The sequence below is a fragment of the Eubalaena glacialis genome, chromosome 8, assembly GCF_028564815.1.
Source record: "Eubalaena glacialis isolate mEubGla1 chromosome 8, mEubGla1.1.hap2.+ XY, whole genome shotgun sequence".
Classification (NCBI taxonomy): domain Eukaryota; kingdom Metazoa; phylum Chordata; class Mammalia; order Artiodactyla; family Balaenidae; genus Eubalaena; species Eubalaena glacialis.
Window position 1 is genome coordinate 86,810,746 of NC_083723.1, and position 17,777 is coordinate 86,828,522.

At 36.7% G+C, this 17,777-nt stretch overlaps 1 protein-coding gene across 2 annotated transcripts in view; it reads right to left on the reverse strand.

Moving 5' to 3' along the window:
* The window catches only part of MATCAP2 (microtubule associated tyrosine carboxypeptidase 2), an 81,791-nt gene that overhangs the window by 37,761 nt on the left and 26,253 nt on the right, over positions 1 to 17,777 (reverse strand). For both annotated transcript variants that reach the window (XM_061197918.1, XM_061197917.1), the window contains exon 3: positions 77 to 220. In XM_061197918.1, the coding sequence (XP_061053901.1) occupies positions 77 to 220 (144 nt within the window). The remainder of the gene's footprint in view (positions 1 to 76; positions 221 to 17,777) is intronic.

A 17,777-nucleotide genomic window follows, 5' to 3' on the forward strand; every position in this document is an offset into this window, starting at 1 on the left:
AGAAAAAACAAACACATGGCAGTGACTGAGAGTTAAAATGCTCAGTCAACTTGTCATGCTCACTCATGATTCATACCTCACCCATGCAGCCTTCTTTCATCATGTATTTCCTAACATGACTCCAGATTCGAGTTTTAGATAGCAGGCTACCACCGGTGGCCTGTTCAAATTTTTCATAGCTTCCATACTTTTGTAAAGTCAGTTCCATAATATTGATGGACTGTAAAAGAAACAGAGATAATGAAAGTAAACAGCCTCCTATTACTTCGACATGAGTAATGAGCTAGTTATATTCTTATTTATCATGACCTGTTCTGTGTTTACTGATTTCCAAATTAAATTGCAGCTACGGTAACATATTTTTCTAATCCTAAACAGCTTTCACTCATTTTCATAAATTTTTACAAACAACTGTGTATGTACTTACTTCTTAACACGGGATAAAGGCTCAAGCACTGCACAACTGTCAACATCTAACAGGCTGAGAAACTAAGGCAGAGTTCTCAGTTTCTCTTGGCTTCTCTAAGACCATCTGGTGGTTTTGCAGGAGAACTCAGAAGGTGTGCCTCCAGACTAATTACTAGAATATAATTACCATTTGGATAAAGAAAAAGATGCCCAATTTTTAAGAACACACAGAAGAATCAACCATTCTTCTGTGATGATCCTATAGAACCTGATGTTTTCCTGCGCTACTACTCTTTGGCAGAAACACATAGTCTCAACATTACTAAAAACACTTTTATCTTTCATTCTGGGCAGGGTACTATCTACTTTTCATTCTTCATAAATTTTCATACCAAAAGAATATGAAAGTTGAGATCTTTTTCTCTAAGCACAAATATACAGAAAGGAAGACTAAAAAAACTGGTAACAAATCACAGATCATCAGTATCTACGGGAGAGCCACAAAAAAAGGAAAACATAAGGAAGGAAAATGCTATTCAAAGGTCTTTTGGGAAAAAGCTAGAAAATTCAAATATATCTTATATGAATGGTGACAGAAGCTAGAAAATTCAGATACCTGATATTATATTAAGCCTATGCTTTCTAGCTGTTGTCAGACTAGTGAAGAGATTAAAAGTACAAGCTCTAGAGTCAGACTACCTGAGCTGACATCCTGGCTCTACCACCTTCTGGTTGTGTGACTCTGGGCAAGTCATTAAACTTGTTACCAAGCCTCCTCATTAGTAAATGGGGATAACAACAACAATGTCTACTGCATGGTTTTGTTGAGAAAATTTAGCCAACCTTTGTAAAGCACAGTGTCAGACATAAGTAGTCAATACATGTCAATTATTACATCATCATCATCAGTATGTTACCATTCTTTATAAATACCACTGTAGATGACATGCCCAACACAAAAACTACAGCAAAACTCATGTGCTACAAGTTATAAGTAAATATATATATCCCCACAGGAAAAATATATGTTACTAATAAACTAGGCGTGAATCATAAAGTTATAACAAGAAATGGCTTCAACAAGTTTGCCTGGCTTGCATTCCCAAAGTTGCTGTTAATAACTGATTCACTTTGTTATAAAGCAGAAACTAACACACCATTGTAAAGCAATTATACTCCAATAAAGATGTTAAAAAAAAAAAAAAAGCCTTGATATTCAAAATGTGGTCGAAAAGCCAGCAGCATTGGCACTGGCATTGTCCTGGAAGCTGGCTTCAGATTTGGAATTTTGCCTGCCTCCAAGCTACATGCATACTGAATCTGAATCTGCATTTTAACAAGATTCCCCAGGTGATTCATGTGCACAGTAGAAAGCCAGAAGGATCTCAGAGAATGGGAACACAGCAAATACCCCAGAGGCTAATTTATTTATATGACAACTAGGATAATTAAAAGAACAAATTAGCACGTAATTAAGAGCCCATTTAACACATTAGCTAATAAGGTATTTGCATACACCAGTCTAATGGTCACTCACTAGTCATCAATATATCAGAGTTAGAAGAATCTGAGAAATTTTGCCTTAATTCCATAAGAGACAGAAGTGGTACCTTCTATACTGAACTTTTATTTAGACCTAAAAAAAGTTAAAGAAATTTTTTATTATAACTTGTGCATATAGGTTTTTAAAAGTGCGTACTTAACTTAGGATAAAACTAGCTTTTCTAGCATATGCTTACTCAGTAGGAAAATGTGGTTATCTGGTTACTATTTATTATAACAGTCTAGAGACTTTAGAAAAACTTAAATACAGGTGACCCTGTTATCATCAATAAATGGTACTTAGTAGAAGGCTATTAAGTATTCACACTCATAATAAGTATTCGTTCATATTCATAATAGGGAACAAAGATTTGATTGAAAATTTATCCTGAAAAAGTACCCTATAAATATAAGATTAAAAAAAATTACCTTGGCAGTTTAACAACACTGAGGCAACCTTTATACCTATCAACTAATTATTAGATAATCAAAGAATGAATAAAAATAGTGGGAGTTTTTTTGGGGGGGGATGTAATTTTTCTATCAAAATGATATGCAATAGCACATCATTTTTCATTGCGTGACTTACATGGCACCATCATGACAGCAATCCTTCATGAGAGCTACATGGATGTTCCCAAAAGCTTATCTTAATATGTCATGTACAGTCATTCTTCACTGAAGTGCCCATCCTGTTGTCATCTCTAGATATTTTTCTTTATTAGTTTTTCAACTGGTCCAACCTAGACAAATTTGTCAGTGACCACACAGATCTCCAGTATCCTTCACTGACTTCCCAATCCATCTGCATTAAATAGACCCCAGCAGAGAGAGAGAGAGAGACAGTGGTTGGATAGGTGAATAAATTCAAGTTTTAAGAGAGAAGTCAGGAATGTTCAGTGGTTACTTCATCAGTGAACATTTTTGTGTTACAACAATTTCTGCTTCCTTATGCAACCTCTTGCAGGCCACAAAAATTTTACAAGTATGATCTCAATTTTGGGAAAAAAAAAAAAGGCAATAAGCAATTTTAAAAAGGCACAAGGAAGCCTGGAAGGATATACCAAAAGGCTACATGATATGATGTTCATGTTTGAGAAGGGATAATGTGTTGCACTGATGTTTAATTATTTGCACTCTACAGAAGTTTTCAAAATTGTTTACAATATGCAAAGGAAAAAGTCATTTTTTCCAGCTTCACTGAGGTATGATTGACAAATAAAAATTGTATATATTTAGGTTCTACAATCATGTGTCTAAGGTGTACAATGCGATGACTTAATATATGTATACACTATGAAATGATTACTACAATCAAGTTAATTTACAAATCCATCATCTCATATAGTTACATTTTTTTAATGTGGTGGGAACATCTAAGATCTTAGCAAATTTCAAGTATACAATATACTATTATTACCTATAATCATCACGCTATATATTAGATACCCAGAACTTATTCAGTTTATAACTGAAAGTTGGTACCCTTTGACCCACATCTCCTTACAAGTTTTTGTTTGTTTTTTTACAGGAAAAAAGAGTTCATCCTCTCCCCCTAGAGCTCAGAGAATCAATATCTGTATCACTTTAAGAATCAAGCTTTCACACACCTCCGCATGGTTAACACTTTTAAGAGGCAATAAATTTTATGTCAAATCTCTCTTCTCCATTAATATCATCATTTAAGTTAATCAGAAAACTACATCTCCCAATATTACTTGGTGGGAGATTCAAACAAGCAGCAGCTTGATTATTTTTCTCCAATCATCACTTTTTTTTTTTGGCCGTGCCTTGCAGCTTGCGGGATCCTAGTTCCCTGACCAGGGATTGAAGCCAGGCCCTTGGCAGTGAAAGCCCAGAGTCCCAACAACTGACCTCCAGGGAATTCCCCAATCATCATTTTCAATTTGCCATCCAGCATATCCCTTTCCTATCTTCAAATAAACCTCAACCAATTTAACTTCCAAAAACGTTCAAGTATTAAAAGAAAAAAAAAAGTCCACTTCAAGTTAATTTAACCCAATTTAAAACATAAATCACATATCCAATTAAAGCTCATTCCCCTCCCCTAGGCAGGGCCTGGCCTGAGGCCTAAAGAACCTTCACTGGGAAAAGAAGGCATAATCAGTGATTTGATTCCTTCTCATCTTTCCCCTATTTTCACGGCCTCTCTTCCCCTTCAGTATATTGATGGCTGGGAGGAAGGAACGAACAATTCCCATATAACTGGTTCAGCTGTGGTCCTCCTCCTTTGACTCTAATGCTGGGGCAGGCCTATTATAGCAGGTGCCTCCACTGCACAGCTTACTGACTAGCCTCCTTCCAACAGAATCTATGCAAGAAACTCCCCTGGAGTGGACAACTACCAAAACTATTTCCATGAAATTTAAAAGCACAAGAGGAACAACCTAAAGATTTAACTTAATCTAATTACTGTATACCCATTGCATGAAATATATGCAATCAGTTAAAATAATGCTGACAAAAAAGAAACGCTGACAGCTTTTAACGGCATGAAAAAATATAGGCATGTAAACAAAAGTATGCTAACTTAACCATGAACATTAGGAATGGAACAAGGAAAACACACTAAAATGTATTTTCCTTATTTTTCTTGAAGTACCATTGATTTACAATGTTGTGTTAGTTTCCGGTGTACAGCAGACTGATTCAGTTACACATACATATCTATTTTTTTTTCAGATTCTTTTCCCTTATAGGTTATTACAAAATATTGAGTATAGTTCCCTGTGCTATACAGTAGGTCCTTGTTAGTTATCTATTTCATACACAGCAGGGAAAACGCACTAAAATGTTAAAAGTCGTGACCTAGAGGTGGTGGAATTATAATAATTATTCTCTTCTCCATACTTTTCTAAGTTTCTGCACTAAACACATATTTCTTTTACAACTGGAAAATGTAAAACTGTTTAAGTACCCTCTACTTTGGAATCTCCAGGCCTTTCTTTTCACTATCGAGTTACCTTCTCCCACTTGTCAGTTAGTCATTGATATCCCTTCTCCAGAGTATTTGTATTTAAAAAGGAAACACATGAAAATATTTAAAAATTCAAAAATATCTTCTATGGTAGATTTTTAGGCAGAGCAGATCGCTGGTAGACAGAACTGGTATGGCTCACATTCTTGAGGTCTACTCGAGCAAGCAGCTACTTCCCTCATCCATGTGGAAATCTAGCCCCAATTTATCCATCAACATCAAATATATTCTCTGCTTCCTTCCATTTCTAAGAATAACAAATATAAACAGTAAGCGATGCAACATAACAGTTTCACTAATCAGTTTTAAAACTCCTGGAACCAGAACATCTTAATATATACCTATCCTACTGTCCAGGTCTTGGATCCCTAGTCTGCATGGATCTGACTTTGCACTTTTCCATTTTCCTACTTAGCCAACTCCTCCATCACTATGTTAGAAAATCATATAATATAATCTACTTTTCAGTTCCATAAGAACAGTTATCAGGTGGGATAATGTTTCTTGCTGAAAATGGATTGAAACAGGCTACCAAACATACTTTTACCTTTTTAAAAACATTGGACCAAAAAGATTACATATTTTTGCTAAATTATGAATCAATATATTATCTCTGCTCACAAATCAATCATTCCTAAATCCTTCCTCTTTATAAGAGAATAATATTTTAAAGCTTTGTATATCTTACAGGCATCAAAACTAATTGATTTTCAGAGAACTCAAACCTGAAGCACAGAGGAAATAAATGCAAAATGAGCAGTTGTTCAGTGTGAATGAAATGGTCTTATCTCTCTCCAGATCTGGATGTCATACATAATGCTACACAAAACAGAACATCAGCATTCTTCACAATGTTACTGCCAGCTCATGACTTTGAAGCATTCTTATTTTCTTCTATTAAAACAAGAACAGTAATCAAATTATTTTCAATAAATGGTGCTGGGACAACTGGATACAAATAAAAGAATAAAATTGGACCCCTACCACATATCATATACAAAAAATTAACTGAAAATGGATCAAAGACCTAAATGTAAGAGCTAAAGCTATAGAACTTGTAGAAGAAAGCAGAGGCATACATTTTCATGACCTTGGATTAGGCAGTGCTTTCCTAGATTTGTACACCAAAAGTACAAATAACAAAATAGAAATGCTGGATTTCATCCAAATTAAAAACTTTTATGCTTCAAAGGACACCATCAAGAAAGTGAAAAGACAACCCACAGAACAGGAGAAAATGTTTGCAAATTTCATATCTGAAAAGTGACATATCTAAAATATATAGAGAACTCCAACTTAATAATAAAAACACAAATAATCCAGTTAAAATATGGGCAAAAGATCCAAATAGTTTTCCAAAGAAGATATACAAATGGCCAATAAGCACATGAAAAGATGCTCAACATCATTAGTCATCAGAGAAATGCAAGTCAAAACCACGAGATACCACTTCATACCCACTAGAGTGGCTATAAAAACAAGAGTTGACAAAAAAAAAAAAAAGAGTTGGTAACAATGTGCAGAAACTGGAACTCATATATGGCTGGTGGGAATGTAAAATGATGCAGTCACTTTGGAAAAGAGTCTTCCTCAAAAGGTTAGACACAGAATTCCCATATGACCCACTACTATATGATCTATGATCTCCTATCATATGACCAACTACCACATGATCTACTACTAGGTATATACCCAAGATACCTAAAAACATGTCCACACAAAAATCTGTACACAAACGTTCATAGCAGCATTGTTCATAATAGCCAAAAAGTGGAAACAACCCAAATGTCTATCAACTGGTGAATGGATAAATAAAATCTAAAATATACATACATGGAATATTATTCAACAATAAAAAGCACTGATACATGCTACTATATGGATTAATCTTGAAAAGATGCTAAGTAAAAGAAGCTAGTCACAATGCACCACATATCGTATGACTCCATTTATATGAAATGTCCAGAAGAGAAAAATCCATAGAAGAGAAAGTATCAATAGATTGATGGTGGTCTAGGGCTGGAACGGGGTGGGGGGTGGGGGTGAGTCACTTGTAATGAATACAGGGTTTCCTTTTGGGGATGATGAAATTCCTCAAATTTGATAGCGGTAATGATTGCATAATCCTAAATATATTGACAATCACTTAACTGTACACTTTAGATGGGTGAACTACATGGCATGTGAATTATATCCTCATAAAGCCATCATTTAAAAAAGCAATAGTAATCAAACAGCACAGTGTAATATTTAAACCACTAATTCAGAAAAGGAAAAATCTTGATATAAAACTTACAGCATTGTCTTGTATGATATAACAAACTTTCTGAAAAACCTCAAAACTGTTTAGTAATCTACTTTTGGTTTACTTGCTGATTCTGTTTGCTGTTTAGCAATTTGGAAATCTGACCATCAATCACAAGCCACTTCACAGTCAGGTGCTAAAAACCTATTTCCCTTTTCAAATGCAGTTTTCACTCAGTGAAAAACTATATACAATAGGGACACTAATACGATATGAGTCTGGGTGATACTGTGGAAAGACTAGAAGTCAAAAGATCTGGTTTTAAGTTGGTGCCCTACCTTTCACTGACTGTGTGATCTTAGGTATGCCATTTTACCTTTCTCAGGTTTAGTTTCTTCAGTGGCAAAGTGGAGATGAAAATCTTTGTGCTACTTACCTCACAGGGTTGGTGTGAGGATGAAATCAGAGATAGAGACAGAGAGTAAAAGGGGCGGGGGGAGAGAGAGAAAAAAAGAGAAACTATGAATGTATTTTATAGTCTGTTTCCCAAATGACTGTATGTAGTATTTAAGGTAATTGATTTGACCTCTATTCAATCCCAACCCTCTCTTCATTCCTCTCATTTTTAGTAAATTCTAATATCTAGAACTCTGACCCTCTTCACCCCCCAAATACTGAATAACCCCTAGGAGATCACATAGTCCTTTTCTTTAAGCCAGTGTTTTCCAAACTGTTTTTTTTTTTTGGAAAAGTGGTTGACGAGATATTATTTTTAAAAGGGTCCCATGGCCAAATGTGTTTGGATTAAACAAAGCTAAACAAGACTCTTCTAAGCCTTTGTTATGATACTACATGTGGTGAATATAACAGTTTGTGTTTTCTACCTTATATGGCCCATCTTTTTCTCATGCAGTATTCCTCAGAACAGTTTGAAAATGCTTACTTCAGATAAGGATGAGGTACACACACGTTCTGGTACTTTGAGATTCTCAGAATGAAATAAAAAATTCAAAATATTGAATGAATTTTTCAATGGTGGCTATTTCTTCTTGGTAGCAAACTAGGTATGTAAAGATTTGGATTACTCAATCAGGTCTTTAGGCCTCCATTTAAGGTACTGTAGCCACAAAATGATGGGACACTAGAGCAGTCGTTGCACACTCAAATACCTTCAGCTGCAAGCAGCAACCTCTCTGTAAAGCTACTGAGTATATGACATCCGGGAGAGGAAACAGAAGAGCATCCTTATATACCAATGTTTTAAAAAACACTGAGCTGACCCCCCCCCCAAAATAACACAGATGTGCAAGCTGAACTTGACCCTTGAGCCACAGATTTGGATCCACTGTTTGCAGACTACACTTCACTAAATTTCTAGCATACCATTAATAAGGATCATTCATTCACTCATCTCTATGGTTACCTTCTTTGTGCCAATCACTGCTTTTATTTATATATTTTAGAATCTAAGTCCCTGTCTGACCATTAGACAGAGATGACATTGAAATTAACATAATTTAATAATACTCTGTTGGATATATGAATAAAGTGTTGTGAAAACATAGAGAAAGGTAAACTGAAGTGGGGGCATAGAGGAAACAGACGGCATTCCAGGTAAAAGGGGATAATATTGTCAAAAGCATACACAAAGCAAAGAAAGTGAATAACACAGTTCCTACACCTCCAGCCTAGGAACCAGGAGACTCATTTATCTAGCGCTAGGAACTCTGCTAGATTCTGGGAACAATTGAAAGACATAAAATACACTTTTATAAAAGAGGTTAGTCTAATGGTAAAGGCAAAAAAAGAAACTTAAGGATGATAACAGTGTGATAAATGTCATGATAGATAATTTGCACAAGATGCTGTGGGAGTATAGAGTTGACTTTGGAAACCTAAGCATGACCCAGATCATGAAAGATGAAAGGCCTGTAGGCCATGATAAAGATTTTGGACTTTATCCTGAATTATGAGGAGCCCTAAAGTTTTCCGGGAAGGAAAGTGACACAATCAGATTTGTACCTTAGACACTGACAGCAATGTGGAGAGCAGGAGAAACTGAAGCAAAAACACTTTGCCAGTAATTCAGTTTTCTATAAGACAGACTGCAAACTATGACCAGATTATAATAAAGAGAAAAATGTTTCAATAAATTATATTCTGCATATGCAGAACCTAGGAAATAGATTCGAGAAATTGAGTCTGCCTTCAATGATGGAACAAATGAAAGAACACAGTGGGACAAAGAAAAATGTCACTTGCAGCCGTCCCCCCATTCCCTTCTCCCCCTTCTGCACATTTGTGTCATCAGGGTTGGGGGTAGTTTGGATGTATACAATGATAAGTGGGAAAGTGATAGGGTAACTGCTACCAGAAGATATTCATAAATAGCTTAGTACTGCAAACTCTTCTTTCACTACCTACAAGGAAGCAGCAGACATTCAAACTGTTTTGGAGGAAAAACCCTGTTAAGATAAGAACCTGAGAGTGCACTTTAGGCAAGTTTTCAAAGGCAAATCAATGAAGTGTTGTTTCAAAGAGTCATCAAGGTCATACCTTGTTCCAAGTCATCAAGGTCATACCTTGTTCCAAGGACATACAATCTGATTGGGGTGTTTCCATCTCTGACTGTAAGAAAATCTTCCTTGCTATTAGGTTAAGAAATGACCTCACTTCTCCAGTCTAAGACACACAACTACTATAGATGTACTAAACTCAAAATAATTTTATAGCTTTAATGTATCTGGGAAAAGTTTGTGATCTGCTAAGCAAAAAATCAAGTCACCTAGGGAGAGGTATAGTTTAAAGAAGGCTTGTTTTTCCCTCCCCTTCACTGTCTGGACAACTTGAGGTCTACGAAGATGAAATACTTTCAATACTAGTACAATTAAAACTTAGCCTTGGACTTCCCTGGTGGCACAGTGGTTAAGAATCCGCCTGCCAATGCAGGGGACACGGGTTTGAGCCCTGGTCTGGGAAGATCCCACATGCCGCGGAGCAACTAAGCCTGTGCGCCACAACTATCGAGCCTGCGCTCTAGAGCTGGCGAGCCATAACTACTGAGCCCGCATGCCACAACTACTGAAGCCCGCGTGCCTAGAGCCCGTTCTCCGCAACAAGAGAAGTCCCCGCTCGCTGCAACTAGAGAAAGCTCGTGCAGAGCGAGGAAGACCCAACTCAGCCAAGAATAAATAAATAAATAAAAATAAATAAATAAAAATAAATAAATAAATAAATAAAAACTTAGCCTTAAAGAAATTTTATATCAAGACATACTGCTATCAGTGAAGGTATTTGATTTCCAATTGTGTTATTTCTATCAAAAAAGGAAAATGAACACTTGTCTTGCTTTAGAATACAACGTGATTTTATACATTTATTATGCATGCATTTTAATATAACAATGAATTACCTATTCCATTTTCACTATAAACTCTAAAACCAAGACATTATTTTCTGAGGACCACATTTAGAAGTCTTTATGTTATGCTATCATTGGCCTCAATAAAACAGAGCTTATGTTTAATAGATCTGGTCAATCAGAGGTGGCAAACTGGCAACCCAAGGGATGAATGTGGCCCACAAACAGGTTTTCATTGGTCTGAACAACCTTTGTTTGAATTAGCTGTCAACATTTACAAATTAGAAGACTTGGTATAAAATTCAGGTTACCTATCTTCTCTTAAAAATTCTGAGGGTATGATAACACTCGACCCAAACTGTAGCCCAAGTTAGATAACTGCTGTCTGGTTTTTAGTTTCCTACTGTGCCCAGCCAGCTCCCTGCAATCATTTATGATCCCTGCTCAAATCCTATAGGTATGTGACCCTTGAGATACCCTAGCTGTATAAAGTTTGCTAACTAGGAAGAAAATCAGAATTTCCTAACATAATAAAGTTGGTCCATCTTGGTACTTACTTTGAATATCTGAACTCTATAAATGAAAATGCAATGCTATGCCACAGAATGTTATGTGTTACGTTGTTTCAATGCAGGAAAAAAGTTGATGTCAGAGTTCTTTTCTCTAAATACCTCTGAGATTTTACAATAACTCTATCAAGTACCTTTGATAGCATGGACCATTAACTTCCATTCAGTAATAAAGAAATTTAGGATACTCTAATTACATAAGCAGAACAGTTTTTTTAGTTAAGTAGATGTAGGATATATTAATATCAAGTAATATCCTAATTCTTAAATAACATGGTTATGATGGAAATGGCCTTTTTGAGAGACATCAAATACCTTTAAAAAACGAACTTTTTCTTGCATCTTGCTTTCCAACTATACTGTTTCACTTGTGGACATATCTTTTTATAAGAAATCAAGTTTACGACACTCAAAGTTTTATTAAGACAATATGCTTGAATTTGGTAAAATTATGACTTTTATGTCTCCAAGCCGTTGGAACCCTTGCTTGCTCTGAGTCATATAGCACTCCTGATGACTCCTCTCCTTCCCAGAAGGTGCCTTGTCTGTGCTTTCCCCTCAAGATGCTACTGGACTTTTGGTGACAAGAGTTAATTTTACAAACCAATAATGTTAATGTGTAATACCTTAGGACTAAGTTTCAGTTTCTCACATTGGGGAAGAATAGACAGGTTGCCAGAGAGTCCATAAGCAATTTACATTTTTCTATATTAGAATAAAGATAACATTGTGAAGTTTAATGTGACATTCACATGAATTTAAGATAAAACATTTTTTTGCTCACACCCTGATTTCCTTGGTTATTCTTTACAGTTCTGCTGTTAGGTTACTGTCTTAGTAACCTTAGTTTGAAAAGTATACTCCTGAATTGTCAAGGTCAATATACATTGTAGAAAGAACTGCACTGAAATGGTTTTTTCCACTAGGTTTTGTAGTTAGAGAAACAAGTTTCACTTAATTTGGAAAGTTAATTTTAACAAACCAAAATGCTTGCCAATTATGTTGAGTTAATAAAGCACTGATATCTGAAGTAAAAGAATTTTCAGTTAACACAGCTGGCAGAAACTCTGAGCTTTTCTGTGATTAACATGTAACGTGGAAGGATAGCTAAATGTTTTTACAAAATACATGACAACTGGATACATGATATGACATGAAATGGAATCTTGATTTGATTAGCCATAGTATTTTGGGGCCTAGAACTTAGGAGAGATGTGTGTGGTCCTAGAAAGGGCTCTCAAGGATCATTTAGTCTATTTCCCTCAATATATATATAGGGAAAATGAAGCAGACACTGTGCAGTGTTTACATGAGTACATAGTATGGGGGCAAAAATAAAAATAGAAATAGACATTCTGCAACATAGTGTGCAAGGGAAACCTCAGAGATGGAGTCCATCTCTCTCCTACAGAGCAAGAGTCCTAAAAATCAATCGTAAGTCAAAGAATATTTTTAAAAGAAGGCAATTCCTGAATTTCTTAATTACATTTACAAGTCTAACAAACCTCTTATTTAAGACAGTAATTCTTACAAACAGCTATAAGACCCATTTCTCTATTGGCTAAGAGGGTTATATTTCAAGGTACTGTAAAGATTAACAAGAACATCTTTAAGGAGTGCTTTGATATGCTAAGATGGAAAGATGGAAAAGATATTTTACTGTATGTTTTTGACATCGATTTTTTTGCAAATATATCTGCATATTACTTCTAGTAACTACAAGTCTAACATCTGTTCTTCTTCACACTACCATTCCTCAATACTTAATCCCCCATCTTTCCTAACTGCATCTTTTCCTCCAGAGGTTACAATATAAGATGCCTGGAACCAAATAAAAGATTTCAAAAAGCTTTCTTCTTTATAAATCACTTCAGTGGATTATTTTCACTTAGATGGTGGACTTTAAACATCATTTCCTTCTACAATCTCCATTTCAGGCCACTGTTGTGGCTTTTGCTATTGCTGTGTTTCCTACTTACTATGGCTGGTATAGCATTGCCACACCAGGAAAGCTAAGATGACTGCCTGAAAGGGAGGGAACAGGGAATAATCTTTCCATTTTAGCTAATCCATACAAATATTTCCTTCCATTAATATGGGTAATCAAAAACTGACTGTATTTGCAAATAACTATTTTGAAAAATATAAAGTCTTAGGAATAGGAAAACAATGGATACACTACTTCACTGAAGAAATTTTTGAAAGCTCTTTTTAATTATTTTGTTTCAGTTGAAAATACCTAATTTTATTTTAACCCTCTCTCAATACCTGGTTGTGTATACTCCACATGAAACAGAAAGGAAATAGATGAAATGCAATGATGAGGACAGTGGTCAACAGAGAAAAGGTATATATTGTGGGAGCTGTAATGGAAGGGATGTTTCTGCTTTGTTCCCTGGCAGAGTCAAAGGGGCATGAAGAGAGAAATTAGCCACCTACAACGTTGTGGACAGCCTTTTTGGGGCACCCTTGTATTTGCTTCTTTCAAATATCTGCTCAGTTTACAGACTAGGCACCCAGTTTTAACTTTGCTACTCTTCCTAAGGCACTAAATAACTATGTACTATGAGTTGATATTGAAGCTGTAGCTGAAAGATGAGGATGGGTGCCTGAACAGGAAGAAGGTAAATACGCTTGTCTTAAAGCTTCCAAAAGACAGTAATTAATAATCACTATTTCATAGGTGTATCACAAAGAGCAAAAAAAAAATCTTCCAAGTCCCTATAATCAGCTTCTACCAAAGGCATCCTTGCCAGCTAAGTGAGGCTCTTTTGACCCGGTACCCTTTGAGTGCAGGGGGTGCACTGGGGTTAGAGAAGCCTGGTTGAAACCATTTTGTGAAACAGTGGTATGCTGGAGTCCGGCCATGCTGTCTTGTCAGAGCTGACTGAATTTTTATTAATTTGCATGACAGTGATGTTACATTGCTTGAAACTGGTCCTGGTGGAAGTATTTATATTTATACCACGGAAACGGAAAGCTAGTTTGCCAACATACCTTTGTGTGGAAGACAACAGAGTGCTTGAGAAAGACTCCTGGTTCTGCAACTTAAGATCCAAGTCAAGAAAGTGACCGCACTTCTCTAGATACTACTAGTATTGTACCTCATAATAGGTGAAAAGTACGCAGCAGAGTAACGGGCAAATATCAAGCACTCTATCAATGTTAGTTATAATTTTTCATATATAGATAGTTCATATGACTTTGTCCTTAAATTTCAAAGCAATTTTAATGGAATAACAAAGGTGCAAGGGTCCTGAAAAAAAGGCAGTGTGAACAATTTCATAATAAAACAAGTATGCTTTTTTTGTTCATTCTTTCCCAGCTACCCTCCATGCAACATTTCTAACTTAGCATACATTTAATTTACTTGAACTTCTAAGACAAATATCATACAATTAAAAAGTATTAGAGGAGTACTGTATTATAATGCCAAAGAAGAACCCCACGCTTATGGTAAACATCAACTCTATTGTATGAATGTAAGGCCCAGGCTCAACTTGTGAATGGCACCCTGTGGAATTGTGCAACACAATGGCCCTTTACAAAGCTGTAAGAAGCCAGACCTTGTAACTGATCAGGAATCTCAAACTGACAACTAATACAGCCCATGGAGATGTTTTATTTGGACAGTACAGAGTTTTTTCTTCTTTTTCTAAAATCTGAAGGTAAATGCCTTTAAAAAAATCAACTTAAGCCCACCACTCCCCATTTCTTATATCCAGGAAAGTCTGGAGGAAACAAGAAGCAGCTTCAAAAGGGTCTTCTCACAGTGAAGTCACAGAATGCAATAAACTTCTCCAGCAACTGAGTTGTAAGAACATGTAAAGATTTGTCTACCAAGGAAACTTATTACACACTCAGTGCCCAAGGTTTTTACTATTGGCTGGTCACATAAGCACCCCTATGCCTAGCACATTCTAAAATTCCAGACTCCCTAAAGGAAAAGAAGTGTTTAACATAAAACATACTGTTTGCACAATTTAGGCACGGCAAGCTACTCTTATCATTTAGGGAAAGTTTTATTTCAGTGTAGGAAACTGTTTACCAGTCAAGTTCCCAGACGCCAGGCTCAGGATAATCTTGCAAGCAGGCCTTTCTAAGGATGGCAGTCTCAGGCCTATTCTGTTAACTCCTTCTGCACACCTTTACCTTTTCTTCCCTGACAGCCAGAGGGGTAGCCTCAGCCCAGGGTCTCTACCCAACACCGCAAAGTCTTCCTTCTCTCCCCATTTACCAATCACTAATGATCCCCACTGCTCCAGTTTTGTTAACAAATAAGAACATAATTCAAACTTTACCTTATCAAGCCAAACAAAAGTTGACTTATTTCCCATATGTTGTTAAATATCACTCTACCAATCAGGGCTTCCAGTTAGCAGGATCCTAGCCATAATCTACAATGAGACACGATTCCAGCTAGAGGTGGAAAATCACTTAAACTACCCATTGGCTTTATCACATAAATATGTAATTTCCATTTGACTGTTGGAAATACTGCCAAGGACTCCCAACACTGCCCTGAAGACCCTTCTCATCTCTCACTTCCAATCTTGTTCAACAATGTGCTGGGTCTAAGGCCATATGGATTTTATATCTAGGTTTCCCAGGATGGTCAGCCACAGAGAAGTAAGGCAGAAAGTGTAGTGGCTGCCAGTTGACTGCTCAAATGTGCCACTAAGGATTTACTTCTGACCCACTAGTGAGCAGGCACCTGACACTGGACAGCTTTCAGCATTCTCTCATCCCAGATCCCTTCTTCAGCACCCGGGAAGCACTGCACTCTTTCCTGCAAAGGTCCACAACCTCAGAAAACAGACATTTTCAGTTTCTGTCCCAAGGGTCTGGGAGCTGAGGCCCACCATGGCTGCCAGCAAGAGGCTAAGCAGGGTTCAGCAGGCTCCACCTGGAGTTATATTCAAGTCCTGCAGCCCATGCTAGATGCTCTGAACCACCTAAAGGGCCTAAGTGCCTCCTGAGGAACCTATTGCCTGGACCAGAAAAAAACTGAGTCCTGGAACTCCTTGACATTGACAGGGCAATCAATTAGGAATGACCAGAACCTGAGCACTACCTTAGTTCCACTATGGTAGACTTATCTCTGCATGGATTTAGCATTGTTCTGCCTATCTGTACACTAAAGAGGACCCCGGTCACTCTCCAACAACAATATAGATTGCTTGCCTTGGAAAGATCCAGATCGTGAAACTTGAGAGACTGTCAGCTAGGGGTTGGCAAGGCCTCAAGGGTGGAGGCCAGAGACGAATGGGCTACTCAGCCATCCTTGCCCCTCTGCGCAGCACATTTCTGAATCCTGAAACCAGCCCTGAAGCTGCTACTTTAGCTTCACAGCTGGGGAGGGGAAGGATGTATCATGTCAGAATTCATTCAGATGCTAAGTAGGAACTTAAGCATATTTTATGGGGGCCTTGTTCCGATAAATCTCCCTTATTTTATTAAAGTGGTTTGAAAAGTACATTTGGCATTTGCTGCAATCATTCTCCCAAATGGTGGCATTTGAAGTACCAGCCAGCTAGGATTGCTGGTGCTGTTTAGAAGCCTCAAACAACCCAAGCATAAGAAGCTGGAATTGGGTTAAAATAAAGATTGTAGAGCCAGAAACCAAGCCCTGTCAATTCTCAATCTTTGGAGCTGCTGATGCTTCCTAACTCCCATCCAAGAAAATGAAAGAGCATTCATTTTGACCTAATGGTGGGAAATCCCTTTCCCAACTGGTAGGGCTTGCAGTAGGACTCCAAATTAAAGAAATCTGGTAAAGAAATCTCAGCTGTCTCTTTCAGCATTAAGGGGGAAAAAAACAAATAGCATTTTTATAATTACCATAAATTTTAAGTGAGTGAAAGCCCTATTCAATCAATTGCAATTTCCACACCAAAAAAAGAAAAAAAATCATAAAATCACTGCCAAAATAATAATAGCTGACCTTTTTATTAGTGTTTAGCACAACTTCATCATATTTCAATAAAAAGGGAATGTAATACACACTACTATATATAAAATAGATAACTAATAAGGACCTACTATATAGCACAGGGAACTCAATACTCTGTAATGACCTATATGGGAAAACAATCTAAAAAAGAGTGTATATATGTATATGTATAACTGACTCACTTTGCTGTACACCTGAAATGAACACAACATTGTAAATCAACCATACTTCAATTAAAAAAAAGGGGGGGTGTACCTTCAAAAAAACGCAGCAGTAGAAAAGGTTTCTTCTAACAAAGGAAAATAAATAGCAAGATTAAAATTGTTTTAATCTTAGAATAAGCTTTACATAATGGCTTTAAAAGACTGGTCAGATTCCATGTAATTTATAACAAACAATAAAAAATTTGCTGGCTGCAAGTCCAAAGAACTTGCACTGCAGCAAAATGCTAAAATAGGGCATTTGCCACAGGCAAATGGAATCACGCAGCTTCACCTAGCCTACAGACAGATTTTCAATCACTGACAAAGCCAAGTTGAACCTAATGCATTGTAAAAACCTGTACAAAATTAATTTAACCAAATGTAGTCTGCTTTTATGATCTCAACTCTATGCCCTGAAGGTAAACATCAGCCAACTTCTCCTCAAATAAAGTGGATTTTGAAGTTTATTAAGACCTTAACACACAAAACTGTGTGCTA